General features: G+C 42.7%; 1 protein-coding gene across 1 annotated transcript in view; it reads left to right on the top strand.

The window, feature by feature from the left end:
- The first annotated feature begins 7,080 nt into the window (after positions 1–7,080).
- Positions 7,081–19,380, top strand: part of EP300 (E1A binding protein p300) — an 87,130-nt gene continuing 74,830 nt past the window's right edge. The window contains exon 1 of the mRNA XM_056847598.1: positions 7,081–7,412. Within this exon, the coding sequence (XP_056703576.1) occupies positions 7,319–7,412 (94 nt within the window). The 5' untranslated portion in view covers positions 7,081–7,318. The remainder of the gene's footprint in view (positions 7,413–19,380) is intronic.

Here is a 19,380-nt window from a genome sequence, read left to right as displayed (position 1 = left end):
CTCTCCAAACCATGCATAATTTTATAGACCTCTATCATGTCTCCCCTTAGCCGCCTTCTTTCCAAGCTAAACAACCCTAAGCGTCCTAACCGCTCCCCATAGGACAGTTGCTCTCGCCCCTTAATCATTTTGGTTGCTCTTTTCTGCACCTTCTGAAGCTCTGTAATATCGTCGAAGGCTTTCACGGTCAGAGTTCATTGGTTCTTGTAGGTTATTCGGGCTGTGTAACCGTGGTCTTGGAATTTTCTTTCCTGACGTTTCGCCAGCAACTGTGGCAGGCATCTTCAGAGTAGTAACACTGAAGGACAGTGTCTCTCAGTGTCAAGGGTGTAGAAAGAGTAATATATAGTCAGACAAAGACAACATTCAACAATAGCCATACAGATTAGTTTTGGATTACACACATTAACAGATCACTTCAGGATACAATGGTTCCATATTAACATACCATACCCTCATTAGCACATTATCTTGATACTTACAGGACAATACTTTTGCAGGACAATACTCAGCTCAAACCCAACCCCTTTCTGACTATATATTACTCTTTCTACACCCTTGACACTGAGAGACACTGTCCTTCAGTGTTACTACTCTGAAGATGCCTGCCACAGTTGCTGGCGAAACGTCAGGAAAGAAAATTCCAAGACCACGGTTACACAGCCCGAATAACCTACAAGAACCTCTGTAATATCCTTTTTTAGGTGGTGACCAGAACTGTACACAGTATTCCAAGTGTGGTCTCACCATAGATTTGTACAAGGGCAGTATGATATCAGCAGTTTTATTCTCTATTCCTCGTCTAATTATGGCCAGCATGGAATTTGCCTTTTTTACAGCAGCCGCCCACTGGGTTGACATCTTCATTGAGCTATCCACTACCACCCCAAGATCCCTTTCTTGGTCTGTCGCTGCCAGCACAGATCCCATCAGTGTATATGTGAAGTAATGTAATGTAAAATGTAATACATAAAATATAAACATTAAAAAGCTAGGTAAATATGTCATAAAATCATTATTAATAAATTGATTGGTGCACTAAATCATCACAGGGGACCACGGCAAGCCCAGGGAAAGCAGTTATAACACTATCAGATGGAAAATTCTAAAGGAAGAAGAAGAGTTGGTTTTTATATGGCAACTTTCTCTCTCATTTAAGGAAGAATCAAACCAGCTTACAATCACCTTCCCTTCCCCTCCCCACAAGAGACACACTGTGAGATAGGTGGGACTGAGAGAGTTCTAAGAGAACTATGACTAGCCCAAGATCACTCAGCAGGCTTCATGTGGAAGAGTGGGGAAACCAACCCAGTTCACCAGATTAGCGTCCGCCGCTCATATGGAGGAGTGGGGAATCAAACCTAGTTCTCCAAATTAGAGCCCACCACTCCAAACCACTGTTCTTAACCACTATACCACATTGGGGAAAGGGAGGCCAGCAGTGATGGATACTGTTGCTGTCCTCAACTGTAGGCCTGGTGGAACATCTCAGTCTTTCAGGCCCTGCGGAACTGTGCAAGATCCTGCAGGGCCCGGGTTTCACTGAAAAGAGTGTTCCACCGGGCTGGGGCCAGAGCCAAAAAAGCCCTGGCCCTGGTTGAGGACAGTTGAACATTTTTTTGGCCAGGGACCACTAGTAATTTGTTATTCGCACAGCATAATGCTCTCTGGGTGGCATACCAGGAATCATAGAATCTTAGAATCATAGAGTTGGAAGGGACCACCAGGGTCATCTAGTCCAACCCCCTGCACAATGCATGAAATTCACAAATACCTCCCTCCCCCACACCCCAGTAACCCCCACTCCATGCCCAGAAGATGGCTAAGATGCCCTCCCTCTCATGATCTGCTTAAGGTCATAGAATCAGCATTGCTGACAGATGACCATCTAACCTCTTCTTTAAAATCTCCAGGGACGGAGAGTTTACCACCTCCCGAGGAAGCCTGTTCCACTGAGGAAGAAAATTCTTCCTAATGTCTAGATGGAAACTCTTTTGATTTAATTTCAACCCGTTGGTTCTGGTCCGACCTCCTGCGGCAACAGAAAACAACTTGGCACCATCCTGTATATGACAGCCCTTCAGGAGAGATGGTTCCAAAGATCAGATGGTCCCAGATCATGTAAGGCTTAAAAGGTTAAAACCAGCACCTTGACCCAGATCCGGTACTCTACCTGGAGCCAGTGCAGTTGTTTGAGCGCTGGCTGAATATACACTCTCAGCGGGGTCCCTGTAAGGACCCTAGCTGCAGCATTCTGAACCAGCTGGAGTTTCCTGAGCGAGTTACAGTAATCTAGCCTGGAGGTGACCATCGCATGGATCACCATGGCTAGATCTGGGCGGGAGAGATAGGGCACCAGCTGCCTAGCTTGGCAGAGATGGTAAAAAGATCTGCGCCTGCATTGATAAGGAGGCATCTAGAGTCACACCCAGAGTCTTGATGGCGGGCATAGGTGTCAATTGCACGCCATCAAGAGTTGGAAGCGGCACCCCAGGTCCAAGCCGCCTCAACCTAGATATAGGACCACCATCTTCGATGGATTTAGCTTCAGCCGGCTCTGCCTCAACCATTTCGACATAGCCTCCAGACACCTGGTCAGTGTGTCTTGGGTGGCATCTGGCCAGCCGTCCATCAACAGATAAAGCTGGGTGTCATCAGTGTACTGGTGACAACCCAGTCTGAAACTCCGGACTAGCTGGGCAAGGGGGCTCATATAATTGTTTCCAGGTTTCCAACGAGCACTGAACTAACTGGTGTGGCATGATGCACTGGAGTCTGAATGTTGGGTGAAGCAACCATTTATCATTTTATTCCTTATAAAAGAAGTCAGAGGAATGCTACATTATGAGCACAAATTACAAATGACCTGGGGTGCAAGTACTTTTGCACACTTAAAGTGCTAAGAAAAATTTCTTAGGACCTAGTCTGAAGGGAGCCCTGGCCTGGATAGCCCAGGCTAGCCTGATCTCATCAGATCTCAGAAGCTAGGCAGGGTAGGCCCTGGTTAGTATTTGGATGGGCAACCTCCAAGGAATACCATGGGTGTGATGAGGAAGCAGGCAATGGCAAACTACCTGTGAATGTCTCTTGCTTTGAAAGCCCTACTGGGTTGCCATAAGTCAGCTGTGACTTGACAGCACAAAAAAAGAAGTCTGAAAGGAAAGATGGAGAGCAGAGCAAACCAGCTGAGCGTTGGGATCCTATTATAGTTTGTGAGTTTTGATCTCTTTTGCAGTCACTTATCTCCCCTGTGCTTCTGCTGCTAGTTCACTTCCAGTACAACTTGAGAACACAGTTAAGTCAAACGTCACTGAAAATGGACCGCGAGCTGAGCAGGGGAGGCTGCTATAAAGGGAGGAAGCCCCAGGTCTTACAAAAGTAACAGATCTGGGAGAAGAAACCTTTAACCTGACCTGTTCAGTGATAAGGATGTTAGTTATCCAGCTTAATGTTAGGCACTAGCGTCTGTTGGGTGCCTTGAGTTTTGCATCCCAATTAGGGTTGCCAGGTCCAGGTTGGGAAACACCTGGAGATTTGTGGGGTGGATCCTGAGGAGGGTGGGGTTTGGAGAGGGACTTCAATGGGGTATAATGCCATAATGTCCACTTTCCAAAGCAGCCATTTTCTCCAGGATCTTTGTCACCTGGAGATCAGTTGTAATAGTGGGAATCTCACTACTGAAAAGCTGCCAGAAATTGGCCAGAAATTGAAGAAGCATGATGCGAAATGAGGACTGATACCGGAATCCCATTTTTCCTGGCTTCTGGATTCATAAAGATTTTCCTGGCTTGTCTACATTGATGAAAATACTTTATTTACAGTGTCTTTATTCTCTTGGACGCAAGAAGTATTCTACCATTACAACATTGACATTGTGATTTGTTTCACCTTTATTATTGAGTCCTATAAGGATTAGTTTTGCATTGCTTGAATTGTATACATTGCCTTGCATTTTTGCATTGTCCTCATAAATATATAGTCACAAGTATCAATCACTATAACAAACCAAAACACCCATAATGGTATCTCCTGCCTGGGAGAAAGCTATAGTCCAAAGTAAAGCCACCGAGGTGGGAACCTCCAGACGAGGAGTCGTGGTTCATAAATGGAGGAAACCTCCCGTGCAAGGGAGTGCAATAGTCCAACTGTGACCAGTTGCCTGGACAGGAACTTCTTATTTTTGTCACAGTAATTGTATTATTTTATAATAATGTTTATGGGCATGAGATTAATGCCTGTATATCTTTCTACTAAATTGCTTTATTCAACACAGTTGTTTTCTTTGAGCCTTCGTGCCGCCACTTCCTGGAGGTTGGCAACTGATTCTCACTCCGTTCTGGAAGTGGGCTGAATATGGATGTGTGAAGCCTTCTGTCAAGAATGTTCATAGACGACCATTTCACAAACACAATAACCTGGATTGTTTCTGCACAGAGCCTCACTTGCCAAAACGATCATATGAAAACCAGCACATCGGTGGCTAAATGCTCTTGCTGCTTTTTAAACCCGTGATTGTGGCAAACTGGCCACCAAACGCTTTTCTGAAAGTGAGTTTAGTGGCATACCAAATAGCAATCTGTGCTGATGAGTGGTTTCAGGCAATTACATTCCCACCAGCAACTGGTTTAAAGGGTGGGGGGCGGGGGAGGAAGTAATGTCTTCAGTTTTATAGTGTGAATTCGCTCTTCAGCTCTGAGGCTAGGAAAATATGGACGATCCTCTTATTTTCAATTCATTGCAGAAAGAATTGCACAAGAGTGGAAAACGCTGCTGTTTCTCTTTGGATAGGTGTATCTTACAGGATCCAGAACACTGTGGAGGGCAGGGGCGGGGGTCTTTATTTACATTGTATAATTTGCTTAAACTCCGTGCTTTTAAAAACTACGTCTGGCGTAATGGAGTACGATGCCGCTTCTTTGTAACAACGGACGATGTGGTAAATAAAATTAAAAAGCAGAGGGGGCAGCGTTTAAAAAACCGTCTCGGGGTATTATATAGCGCCCAAGCCCAAAGCTGCCCCACGTCTTTCTGCGTAATAAAACCCTCCCTCCCTCCTCCTCAATTTATTCTTTCGGAGGAGCAGAAATGGATTCTGGCAGGAAAACGAGAACATGGAATTGTGCAAGATTGTTTAATAAAGACCTTTGTACCTCCACCTCAGGGCTGCGTGTTTTTTTTGTGTTTGTTTTTTGGCAGTCCTACCACCATAGGTGATAGTTAATGTATATGTGCCGTGTATCTGTACACATATATGCAGCGTCATCGTCCCTATGAGAAGTTAAAAGGCCGCCCTGCTCACGATTTTACCTGCAAAAGCTCCGTCGCCTTCTTCCCCCTCCCCCCCATTAAAATCTCTAGGTTAGTACGTCTGGGCCGGTGTTTTATGCAGTAGCAAATAAGGGGAGAAGGGAGGAGGGCCTCTTGCATAGGGCTTCCGATGCGCAGCACGGGCACTGCCAGTTCCAGGGTACACAACCTCCCCCCTCCCCCACAAGATTACAATAGGCCTGTCCCAGGCAACAACCTCGCGGTATATTTCCGCCGACTGAAAATAAAGGCAGAGGAGGAAAGAGGGTGAAATGTTTCCCCTTCCCCTTTAAGAGGCGGAGACCAGAGAGTTTGCGGAAGGGATCTCTCCAGAAGCGCGAGCCCATTGGCTTCAATGGTCCCGTGACCCCAGCCGACTCCTCCTGGGGTCCTCCCCCCTCGGCCCTCCGCGTTCCATTGTGTGTGCGAGCTGCGTGCGTCCCCGCCTCTCCGCTTTGGCCACGCCTCTTTTTTCTCTTGGCTCATTTCCGGCCGCCGCCGCTCGCTTCCCTCTGAGGAATCGGGAGAGTGAAGAAACAACAGCCGCCATTTTGTTTGTGTGTGAGCGACTGAGGGGAGGGAGCGAACGGGAGAAGCGAGCTGGGCGGGCAAAGCCTAGGAAGGGGGAGAGCCGCGAGAGAGATCCAGCGCAACTCAGGGCTCCTGGCCGGCCAGACCCGAGAGAGCCCGAAATCGCCGTGATATACCCACCACACCAGCCTCGCAGCCAGTAGGGGAGTACGCACTCCCGGCTTCGGCGAGAGACTCGGGACCCCGGGTGGACCCCACCCACAGTCCCTCTCGGCTGTTGAGCCCGTGCGCGGGGTGAGGGGGCCGATTCGGAGAGCTCTCTACGGCCAGCCCCCCCCTCCTCCTCCCCCTCCCGGTCCTACATGGCGGACCTGAGACGGAGCCGCGACAGAAGCGCCTGAGGCACCGCGTCTCCGGTTCCGAGGGGGAGCCCTCATCCTCTCCGCAGACCAAGCTCTCGCAACCATCCCTATTCCCCGGGGAGGGGGCAGAGGGGGAGGGGCTGCTGCTTCCTCCTCCTGCTGCTCTGGGATCGATCCCTCCGTCTGACCAGAAGGGGGGCACCCTGCCTGCTACTGAGAAAGAAAGGAAGAAAAGGGGGGGACGGGTCCTGAAGCCCACCCTCTCCAGCCCCCATCCCGGGATCCGCGCTGCCTCCATCGGGACAACAACCCCTCCTCCTCCTCCTCCTCCTCCTTGTTCCTGCACAACAAGATGTGAAGCGGAGACTCCTGGGACTTCGCTTCATCCTCATCCTTACGGCTCCCCTTTCTGCAGCCATTAGTGACTGGCGAGAAAAGCGCAGGGGGAGTTGGGGACCCTCGACACGCTCGTGCTCACCCCCCTTCCCCTGCCCCCTTTTTCGTTAGCAGCGGGCATTTCCCCCCTCTTCCTTTACAGGGTGGTTTTGGAAAGAGTGGGGAAGAAACTGCTCAGCGGCGGAGAGCGATTCTTTCTCCTTTTTTCTCCTCTCCTCCTTCGCCCGCCTCCTTGTGGCGATGAGGAGGAGGAGGACGACGCCGAGGAGGAAGAGGTTGATGGCGGCGGCGAAGAGGCAGCAGGAGGAGGAGAAGACTACGACCCCCCGGAGGATGAAGATGGTGGTGTTGGCGGTGACGAGGAAGCACCAACAGCATAACAGCCGGATTTAATTTGATTTATAAATCCACAAGCCCTCTTAATTGTTCTTGGGAAAGGGCTCGATTTGTTCTTCTCGTCCTGATTATTATTATTATTTTTTTGCCGTGGCCCGGAGAAAAGACTGCTTCCACACCCTGTTTTCTATCTCTGTTCCCCCTTAATCGCTGCTACCCAACGGAGACCGATCCCGAGAGGCAGAAAAAGAGGAACTTTGTCGCTTTCTTGTTCAGCTCCTTCGTTTCTTACTGTTGTCCAGTTGACTCCGGTTTCAAGAAGGAGGTGACGGTATTGGGGGTCCCCATCTTCTGTTTGGGCTCTGTTTGTCTAAAAAGAATTAAAAATGGCCGAGAATGTGGTGGAGTCGGGCCCGCCTTCAGCCAAGAGGCCTAAACTCTCCTCACCGGCGCTCTCTGTCTCTGCAAGCGATGGCACAGGTCAGTTTTGAGCAATAGTTCTCCCTTGTTTTAATCCCCCCCCCCATTAAAGGCCCCTTCTGTGGTCCTCCTTTTGCTATCCTGTTTTCCGGTGTGTTGCTCACCACCCTTTTTATAGACTGTTTCTATGCCTTTTTATGTACCCTGTTTTTCTTTACACCTTGCTGCATTAGTCCCATTGGATGTTTAATTGCTGTTGCATGTAATTTTTGGAGGGGCTGAAAGCAAAGCAGTTTGATTGGCTTTTGCAGCACTTCAAACCCTTGATAGTTAGAACTTTGCAGTTTCTGTATTTGATTTCTTCATATATGAAAGTTATTGTACAAATATCCTTTTTCACTTTTTGTGTGTATGCATTCATTTTGATTATTTCAGAGCACTTAGACGGTGTTCAGTTCTGATTCCTTTTTTCTCTTCAGTCTTTATTTTGTTTGTTACTTTCAGTAGTGATGCTATTTGAGGTGCAGATGTAATATTGTTGGTCAGATGATATGTAAGGTCTGCATACATTAGTCACATTATTAATCTGAATTGCTTTGAAAAACAATATGGAGCACAATTTTTTTCTGCCTGCATCTTGTATTCCCTGCTCTGCAACCAAAATGTCTGAAGTTCCTATATAGGCTTGCTGGATATGAGGATGAGTATAGCTATTTGCTGTGTTGCTGACATCGTAATGGTTCCAGAAGAGGAGTAAGCCAGTTTGGAAACACCAGAACTCCTTTGGAGTTGGGGATGCAAGTTACAGGTGTTCTGTTCAGTAACAAATATGCATTGGTTGTGCTGGAAGTTAAAGGAACTGTTCTGTTGTAGAATGAAACTGACTACACAGGAGTATTTTGCAGTAGCTTGGGGAGGTTAGGAGTAGTGGTGATCAATCTCTGTAGTAGTCCTTAGACTCCTCATAAAAGATAACAGATCTAGGATTCTTTTCTAGGCCTCAACTAGGTATTGTGGTTGCTGATAGCCAGTATTTGTTCACTGATCATATGAGTGTTACTAAAATAAAGGGGAAGGTGGCTGATTTTTTGATACATAGCAACATATTTTAAGTATCTTTTGGTTTGAATACTGGCTTGACTGGCATAAAGTTTAATACTTTGGGTATTGAAATTCTTTAATGTTTTCAGTGAAGGCCTCTTCAGTAAGTTTAGGACTTTGGAGATGACTTCAAACCAAGCAACATTAGCTGTATTTTAATATTGGGTGCTACATTTAGCCTTAAAGTCAACAGGTTTTTTATATTAGGACAGTAGGGTTGGACACAGTTTATCCCTGGTCCAAGAATTACTACTGAAAGTAAAGTAAACACTGTAAGTGTTCAGCTTTCTCAGAATTGTGCTTTATAGTATTTAGATTTCTAACATATCACTTTCCTTTCCATTGTAGATGGAATGAGAATATGTAAATTAATCTGTCACTTAACATAGAAAATGCATCACATTTAAGACTAGGAAACTGTAGGCAAATAGGCTGTCTCTTCAACTACTAAATCACAGCACCATATTAAATGCCATCAGATTATGCAGCTTTCTGGTTTGTGTTATTCATTCTAGCTGACAAGAGAATAAATAATTGTAGAAACAAACTATATAACTTTGTGGATTTGACACAGTTTTTCTTATGTGAGTGGTTCCTTTGCCCATGAATATTATGTTGCTCAATTAGACCCTACCTTCATGAAGCATATTTCAGTCATGTATTTCTTCATGTATGTTAGTAATAAAGCCTTTGCATCTTTCTGCTGCTGGTGTAGACGTACCATGGAGCAAACTGAGTTTATTGTCCTGATGGATTCTTACCTGCTTTCTAAAGCCATGTTTCTGATTTGCTAGTGATATGAATGAAATGCATTATATCTACTCTACTTTTCATCTAAATGAGGTGCAGTAAAATCAATCAGAGATGTTAAATTGTAGTAAATTTCCTTAAACTACATTTTGGCTAAAATGTTACTTCAACTAGGACTACATATGTTTAATATTCAGTGGTGCTTTTATATTGGCGTTGATGGCTTTGATTGTGTTGTTTAGTTGTTGAGAACTGTTGTTGAGATTATGGCTTTTACTTTGTGTCACAGTAATGCAGTTATACAGAGAAATAATTTAAAAGATGCTAACATGTGGAATGATAGTAAACCTAATTTCTGAAACAAATGATTAGCCTGTTTCCCATAATGCTGCGTCACAGTGCTGCCTCTTTTTCTAGCTATTAGAATACCCAGCTGCTTTATTTCTTTACCGTTCTAAAGTTCTGGTGCCATACAGCAGATTTAACCAACTTGATGATTTGTACAGTTGTAAAATGCTTCATGCAACTGCTGTATTAATTGTTGGAAGGGGTAGTATGGAAAGAGGAGGAATGAGAGATTGTTGGCAGATTGAATTGTCTCATTATCACAATAATAAAGTTGGTGATTGGTACTAAGTTTCAGTGTTAAATAGCAGTAATGTTGGTTGGATTCTCTGTATCAGCCATGTTAATTTCTGTCACAAATTTAAGACAACTCTTCCCAAACCAATATTTTGTTATAGCAGCTAGTTATGTTTGTATGGTGAACAAATGTCATATAGGACAAAGCCATTCCACTTCTTGAATAAAGCTAAATTGTGAAAAGTAGTCATATGTGAGCTTTGCAGAAAACCCAAGATTAATGCCCAAAATTTATTTGGTGGATAGAAAAAAGAACACAACCACCAAGTCCATGAAGTGAATGTGCTGCTCAATGGAAAACTCTTTATTAAATTTGTAGGATCTGTTTTGAATTCCTGCTACTGTAGTTCTGTTTTTACAATTAACATATACTAGATTTAACATTAAATAAGTTAGAACCTCATTTCAGAGAGGTGTTGTATATTAGACAGTGAGGTGCATAGTAGGCAAGAGGTTTTGGTTGAAGCCAATCTCTGCTGGTAAAAATGAGGCTGCTTTTCAGTCTCATGAGAGGTTTTCCCGAAACACAGATTTTCATTTTGTCATTGGCCACAACACAGCCTTTAAAGGGGTAGTATATATTCAAAACAGCTTTATAACTCAGATTCTGTAGGCTAGGCTTCAAACCCTAGCTTTAGGCACACTCAGAGGCTTGGGATTTTTGACTCTCAGTTTCAAGTATAGTAAGGCCTGTGGGTCTACTGTTTTTGAAAACCGTAATGCCAAAGCCATTTTGGATCCATATACATAGCTGTGTGCTTGTTGGAACTAGAGCACAGCGTATTGGTGGTTAGAATGTTGGATTAGCATCTGGGAGATCTGGGTTCAAGTCCTTACTCTGCAAGTAGGGTACATATCATTCAAATTTCTGGTGTGCCAGTATGTATTTGATGTGTGATTGATTCTTTTGTTTCTGTGGAGCAAATTGCCTCACGCTTACCTTGCTTGAAGACTTAATTTTTCTTCTTAAAAAATTCTTATCACTTCTGTACAGCCATCTGTATTGTCCGTTTTCTTCCTTCATCTCTTTTAGCTGGGACATACTCATTCTTCTATGAGAGATGGCTTATACTTTTTTTTGTCCATACTCTGATGTATTGGCACAATGTCAGTCTACTGTCTAATAGACAGTAGCCCAATACAACAAACTTGCACATTATTGCTAAGAGTATTTGTCCCCTCTGCTTATTGCCAGTGTTGACAATCCCCTTAGAGCTATAGGCTATGAATGAAGTGGTAGTGGAGGAGACCAGTTCCTTTGCTTATATTTTGTCCTTCTTTCCTTGTCCCTGCATAGCAGGAACCAGTTCCCTGCCATTGTCCATAGGCCAAGGGATCCTGAAGTGTTGGTGCAGGGGTTCATAGATTTGTCCTTTTCTACATCAACCCAGTTATAACACAAGTTTCAGTTCCCCATAAGTTGCATACCTTGCGAATGAGAGCCCAGAAGAAACTACAGAGAGTCACACTGCCTTAACTTTGGACTGCACATGTGGCTGTATTTTGAAAGGCCAGTTGCATATAAGGTTCCTTTCTTTTTTACAGCACTTAATTGACTGTGTGCACAGCTTGGTTTCTTTGTTGTTAGCGTGAATTTCACTAAGATTAGTAGAGAGTGTACACCAGGGGCCCCAGCCTTTTTGAGCCTGCAGGCACCCCTGTACTTCTGAGACAGTGTGGTGGGCGCAGCCGCAAAGCAGCAGCTGCAGAAGGTAGAGCCAGCCACAAAATGGCTGCCACCGCTTACCTTCATTCACACAGTGAAGATCCTTGTACTGTGGTGGCAGCTCCTGCCAAAACACCATTGTAAAGTGCACAACCAATCAAATCTCCAATGGCCAGACAAAGGCTTGCAGTGGAAAGCCCCTCATGGCCTCGCCCACTTTTAAAAAACACTTGATGGGCACCAGGAAAGGTGCTGGCGTGCACCATGGCACCCAGGGCAACCACACTGAGGACTCCTGGAGTACACTAACTAGTTCAGTTCTGCTGCTCACCAAAGGCAGGGCTCCCCAATCTTGTTGAATCCATAGGCTCTGTCATAATTTTTAGAACAGGTATTGGGTGTCATACCAAAATGGCTGCTGGAGTGGGAAGCAAATGGTTGCCAAAGGGGCTGGGTCCAATCAAAATGTTGGGGGGTTCCAAGCCAATTAACCTCCTTTGATGGAGCCAACAGTTTCCAAATGGGTACTTTGTGTGAATGTAAAGTTGGTGCTTCCTGGATTCTTTTAAACCAACTCTTCTTCCAGTGAAGTAAGGGAAAGCCAGGGTTGGCTGGCAGTGGAGATACTTCAGGCAAGAAGAAAGTTGGTACCAGGAAACACATTGGCATTCATTAGAGTGGCCGTGGACATCCTATCGGGGATTTCTGACCTAGGGCATTTTTCACTTGTCCCAAGTAAATAGATACGGCAAGTAATATGGCTGCCTTTAAGGTAATTGTATCAGTAGGTCACTGTAGGTTGTGTAAGTAGAAGCACTAATAACTTTGAGCAACAGGCTTTCAGCAAGGAGAGCATAACACAGTGTAGCTACTTGCTTTCTTGATACCTATAGCTCAAAATGATTCCTCTCCCCCTGCTAACAAATGGAAACAGTATTTTAAAAAAGGGCAAGAGCTTATAAAAAATCAATTAAAACCACTTTTGCTTTATCTGCTAAGACAAGTGTCTGATATTTTGTCTCTTTAAGAGACAAAGCAAGAGTACTTAGATATTTTCATACTTCAAAAAGGAAACTCATACACAATGTGGCTGTGATCCAGAGAGTAGTGTACATGTAGTATATATGCTGTCAGACATTTGCAGCTCCAGCTCCACACAAACCTTCAAAGTGAATTTTCTGTAAAAGTTCAAAGATCTGAACAGAAACAATTGCATAGTTGCAGCAATTTCCCTTTAATTGGTTTTACTATCTACCAGTTAGGGGTTACTTAAAAAATGTAGTTTACCTGTGTAGAGGGGTAGTTTATGTGAGGTGCTCAACCTTGGGTTGTGCCTGTCTTTTGGGATTATAGCCATTGCAATGAGATTGTTAAACAATGTACAAAACCAAATACTTTAATTTAAATAGTGTCACTGGGAGTGAGATGGTTGCATCATATGAAGTACCAAGAAAGAAAAGCAGCACAATAGGTGGAAGGATTTATTGTCCAAAAATATGCAATCTGAATGTGTTTCAAGCGCTTAAGAGAGTTCTTCAAGGGATAAATATCAGTAAGATGACATAATCAGACTAAATGTTAAACATTTTAACAACCAACTTGAAAAATATGTACAATCTTAGATTTTGATCAGCAATCATGTAAAAATGTTCTTATACAACAATTGCATATTACAATAAACTATTCAGTATTTTTCATAAACAAACTAAAAATTGAATCCACATAAATTCTGAGTTTAAGTTGCAGTAAGATTTATGGTGTTGCATATCATAGTTTATGCAATGAATCTAATTATATTTACTACACACTTCCAGTTTGGTGCTCAAAACAGTTTACAATTCAGACCCATAACAATATAAAATACAAATAATGGTTGCAATTGTTGCTGTTAAGCCAACTTGCTGAAATCTGACCAGAGGAATAACATTACTTAAAAATATGAGATTTCCCCCCAAAAAAGATTGTTTAAAGCCAGTAACGCATGTTAATTACCACAAATTTATTTACAAGGCTGTCGAGTACATTTGGGTTTTGTGTGGAAATGTCAGATCCTCAGCTATCCCTTATATTTCATTGGTGTCCACTGACATCTTTCTGTGTGTGTGTGTTTGTGTGTGTGTGTGTGTGCGTGTACCTCCTTGTATGTACATCCCTAACACATGAGGATACCTCTGCCAACTGAGGATAACATCATGTATATGATAAAGTGGGCTCTAGTCAGTAAGGGCTTATGCCTCAACAAATTATTTCTCTAAGATAGCAAATACAGTTGTGATAAACCAAATATGGTTGCTCCTCTGTCAAAACAAATCTCAGTACTGTAGTAATGAGATGTTAAAAAACAAACTTAGTACCACCTTTGGCAGTCAGGCATGAAGCACATTGGGTGAATTTGTGCCAGTCACTCCTTATTAATCTAACCTACCTCACAGTTGTTTTAAATATAAAATAACGGAGAGGAGCATGGTTTGAGCTAACTTGAACTCCTTGAAGGAAAGGCAGGGTAAAATCTGCCACATACAATGAGATAATGGTTCTTTTGACCACTTAGTATTCAAAGATTTTCTTAAATAAAATAACCCTTTAATTATCTGTCCCGGAATTCCAACCCATTAGATATTGAAGAATACCATCTCTCCAGCAAAGCTCCAGGACCTCAGATGTTAGAAAATACAGGTTCTATGATTTTGGGTTCTGGATTTAGGATTTCAGTTTTTTTAATGCAAAAGAAAATAGTGGGGGATTGAAATTTTAAAGAATATTTATATAATTTCTAAGGAACATAAAGAGTTCTGGGTCTTAGTGAGAAACGCAGCCTGTACATGAAGTTAATATAAACCACGGCCACAGTTCTGTAAGGGATTTTCAGTGCTGATTTCCCATTCATGGGGTTTTTATTGACTGGTGGCAAATCTTTGGTCAGACTGGCACCTAGTTATAGCATACTGTTCTGGGCTTTGCAGGTGAACATCTGTATGTCTTTTCTGTTTCCATTTAAATTTGAGACATGACTTTCTAGTACTCAATCAGAGCAATGGTGCAGTGGGAAAAGTATATATTCCACTCAAAGATCTGTATCTATTTTGCACACTGCTTCATCAGGGAATCTACATAAACAGGTTTTTTAAAAAAAGTTATAGATACAATTACAGAGAATTAAAAGCTGAAGACAAGACAATTCAGTGCAAATTGAGCATAATGAAAGTATTTTCCAGGAGCTATATAATATTATCACCCATACAGAGATGAAATGGTTGATGCGTTTCCACATTTAGGGAACGTTATGTTGATTTGAAAGTATCATAATGTGTAAATAGTTTGTGCTCAATTTGGTATCTTCAGTTTGCACTGAATGTCTGTCTTCATGTTTATTTATTTAATTATATTTATAATAAAAAAAAACTTTTTATGCATTATTATAGATGTCCTGGCTGTGACCTGGATGGTCCAGGCTAGTCCAGTCTTGTCAGATCTCAAAAACTGAGCAGGGTCGGCCCTGGTTAGTATTTGGATGGGAGACCTCCAAGGAAGTCCAGGGTCACAAGGCAGAGGCAGGCAGTGGCAAGCCACCTCTGAACGACTTTTGCCTTGAAAACCCTACGGGGTCACCATAAATTGGCTGCGACTTGACAGCACTTTCCACCACCACAGATCCCTGATTGAAGCAGCATGCAAAGTGTGTAGGAACCTTTGAGTGGAGTATAATATTTCTCTCCCCCCACCCTACCCCATTGATTTTTCTTCTCTGCTTTGACTCTGCATTGGTATCCTTCTCATACATGCTAGAAATTGGCCCAAAGGTTTTTACTTTTGGGATCAGTTCAAAAACACGTGAAGTAATAGTATGAGTGTGAATAAAGCAATTAGTCTCTGAGTAACCATAAATAGTACTACACATCCTTCAAACCCCATACAAGGTGTTTCCAAGCTGTGGAAACTTTATTTCTTAGGCTAGTTGGAACAAATGTGAACATGAGTTTCAGTAGGACTTGGAGTGAAAATGAGTATGTGTAGATTCTCTTTCCTGCCCTGTTTGCTGCTATAGCAGGGACCTGTTTTCATGCTTCTATGTCAGGGCATCCCTTAGCAGCTCAAAGTATACAAACAGCAGCACTCTGTAAAGAAAATTGACTTGGGACTCAAAAAGCACTGGCTTGATAGCTGAGTGTGTATGATGGATTTAATTTTTGAAGGGCCATAGTCATTCTGTGGAATAAGCTATAAATCCGAAAGAGGCCTAAACCACTACCACATCCCTTGGCAAAAAAAAAATTCTAGTTGACACTGGCAACAGCCCATACAACAAACCTGATAGAAGATAAAAGTGATCATTGTTCTAATCTAATATGCATTTGAGTTTTGCATAGCAATGTCACAGATCGTAGCTACCAGTTAGGTTTCCCAACTGAGGATAGCACTTAACTTTATTTAAAACATTTGTCATCATCCCTTTTAGTCCAAGGCAGTTTATGAACTTGGCCGTGATACATAGGAGAATAGTAAAAACGTAATACAAAAATACAGTATAAAACCTCAAACTGCAAAATAGCATATAGCTGTTTTGTGAAAACATACCCCATAGTACTGATTCTTGTAGGTTATCCGGGCTGTGTAACCGTGGTCTTGGTATTTTCTTTCCTGACGTTTCGCCAGCAGCTGTGGCAGGCATCTTCAGAGGAGTAACACTGAAGGACAATGTCTCTCAGTGTCAAGTGTGTAGGAAGAGTAATATATAGTCAGAAAGGGGTTGGGTTGAGCTGAATCATTGTCCTGCAAAAAGTATCAAAGGTAATGTGCTAATCATTGTCCTGTAAGTATCAAGATAATGTGCTAATGAGGGTGTGGTATGTTAATTTGGAACCATTGTATCCTGAAGTGATCTGTTAATGTGTGACATCCAAAGTTAATCTGCATGGACCATGCAGATTAACTTTGGAATTCACACATTAACAGATCACTTCAGGATACAATGTTCCATATTAACATACCACACCCTCATTAGCACATTATCTTGATACTTACAGGACAATGATTAGCACATTACCTTTGATACTTTTTGCAGGACAATGATTCAGCTCAACCCAACCCCTTTCTAACTATATATTACTCTTCCTACACACTTGACACTGAGACACTGTCCTTCAGTGTTACTCCTCTGAAGATGCCTGCCACAGCTGCTGACGAAACAGCCCGGATAACCTACAAGAACCAATGAACTCTGACCATGAAAGCCTTCGACAATATACCCCATAGTAGATTTTGTATTATTGTAGCAATAACATTCCATCTCAGATATGAAAACCAGTACCCTGTAGATTTCACAAACTTACTCCTTGTGCCTAGTATTAAACTAAACGCACTGTGATAGTAGAGTGACTAAAAGCGGAAACTGCCCCATATTGCTCCTGGGTTTTGCAGCTGTGTTCCTCTGCCACTCTTGTGGTTAAAAATATTGCACTTCTTGGAGGAGGTCAGTTTGAAGGATAACAATTTGGGAAGTATTTCCTGGAAGTGCTGTGATTTATTGTCACTTACCACCTGGCTTCTATGATTCTTTTCTGTTTCACAGGCTTGTGTTGAGAAACATCCTTCAGAAATACTAGAAACTGCAAATTACTGTTTTGAAGGGAAATGTGTAATTTTGTCTGACCCTTCTGTTGTGCTCTGATGCAGTTTATTCATGATACCTACAATGAATACAAAATGCTTCTGTGAAAAGAACATTGCCACAGATGTATTACAGGAACATTATGGGCACTGAAATCAGACCACTTTTTTGTTAAGACTCGTTTCAGTAAATTGTTTCATATTGTTAATGACGTAGCCATGCAAATTCAGGAGTACCAAATAGATGTCATAGTGCATTCTATGCTCAGAGGATAACAGTGGGACTTGTAAATGTGTTCAGGATTAAGTGTTGGGGTTTTGTAGCTTTTTATGAAACTAGATTTCCGGGGGGGGGGGAATATGGAATGCTGAGGAATGACATGAAGGGGGAATCAGTGGAAATTGCAGATTTACTCTGGATTTAGCACCGTCTATGTGAGGCACTGTACTCTCAAAAACGTTATATAGGTGATGGTTTGATGTTAATGCATTTTGAATCACGGGGTCATTTAAAATATGCAAAATGGCAGTACACAATACAGTTCAGTCATGAAGAATGTTATGTACATCTCAGTATTTCAATTACTCAGGCACTTTAACAAAAAGTCTCCAGCTGTATGCCTTTTATCTGATCCTTTCTCCAAGGAGTTCAGAGAGTGGTATCCATGACATTCCCTCATTTTATCCCCTCAACAACCCTATAAAGTTAGCCTGAGAGAAAGTGATTGACCCAGGGTAACTCAGTGAACTTTATGGCAAATCGGAGGTTTGTACTTGCCATGGTCTCATTTCTCGCTGGAAAAGCCAGCAACATCTGTTTGCTAAGAAGCTCCTTTCTTTAAAAACACACACGCAAAAAATTAAACAGCTTCATTAGCATACAATTACCTCTATTTTTAATCTGATTATCCTTTCAGAAGGTAATCACTTACTTTCTCATGTGCACAATAGTTTCAGAACAACCTTTTCTTTTTTCCATCAACAGAGTGATGGCTGCACTACATGGAGGCTAATAACTTAGAAGAGCACTGTATCGTGCTTAAGTTGCTTGTTTTCTTGGTCTTAACTCATGTGCATTTATCCAGAATATACTATGTTTTGGTTTTTGCTTATGTAATCCATTCTGAAAATGTTGATATAAAACTACAATTTTATCTTACCACATCACAAAATTCTATGGGGAAAGTAGTTTTAATGCTGCTATTTTATATGGTAAAAATTTCCAGAGACAATTGTATTCTGTTCCACATTAAACTCTAATCACATTCTTCATTGTGTTGGGGGAAGTGGCTGCTGTACCACAGGAAGTCTGTATTAGGGTTACTTGGTCAAAAGTGTCTGTTGCCTCAAAGGAGGGTTGTTTTTTCATGTGTGAAAGTTTTCTTGCCTTTGTTAATTCACATGTATTACTGGTTTTGGGTGAGGACGACTTGAAGGGGGGTATTGCTGTATTTTTGCTTCCTTGTTTGCTGGAGATTGGCAGAGCCTATGGGCTTCATCCACAGCCTTGGCCCCCATAATTCAGTGCATGCGTATAGTCCTCAGAACTAGAATATTGGCTCATTCATTCTTCTGTGAAGGCCAGCACTGACATGGAACACTGTTCTGTTTTTTCCCACCCTGAGCTGCTCCACATCTACCATGTATGTAGTATAGGAGTAGGCCGTTGTATGGTAGTGATGGATTTTCTTGCTCCTAGTGGGAGATTTTACTGCCTGACTACAAACCTTTCTCACAAAGAAGATCTAGTCCTGGTAGGGTGTTATGCTGGGCTGGGCTGGCCTCGAAGAGGTTCATTGTCAGTCTTCTGTGCAGCCCCACATATGGGACTGCGCAGGTGCAGGCCAATATGTGTATCTGCACGAAGACTTCAATGAACAACAGTTACTGGTAAGTGCAACTCGATTTTCCTCTTCCTTCAGGGTTACTAGGCTGCACAGCAGGGACTTAGAAGCAGAAGAGGCAGGTGCTAAGCAAGCTGTCTGTGAACAAGTCGTGCATTGTGCATTAGTAGCAGTATCCAGGAGTGCATATGCATCCAAACTGTGTGGGCACTGTCTGCTTCTCACCTTGGGAATGTCATCCAGTAAACTTGTGAGGATGCTGAAGGATGTCCATCCTCACACCAGCAATATGATACTTTTTCTATCTTGCTCTCCTTTCAGTGGAATGAGGTAGTCCTTTGCTATAGGTATGAGTGATGAAGTGTGTGTATGTGATGGCAGGTTTTATTAACTGGTAAGTTTGAGCAGAGAGAAATTG

The sequence above is a fragment of the Euleptes europaea genome, chromosome 3 (genome assembly GCF_029931775.1).
Source record: "Euleptes europaea isolate rEulEur1 chromosome 3, rEulEur1.hap1, whole genome shotgun sequence".
In the NCBI taxonomy this organism is placed as follows: Eukaryota; Metazoa; Chordata; class Lepidosauria; order Squamata; family Sphaerodactylidae; genus Euleptes; species Euleptes europaea.
This window is presented reverse-complemented; position numbering and strand designations above follow the sequence as displayed.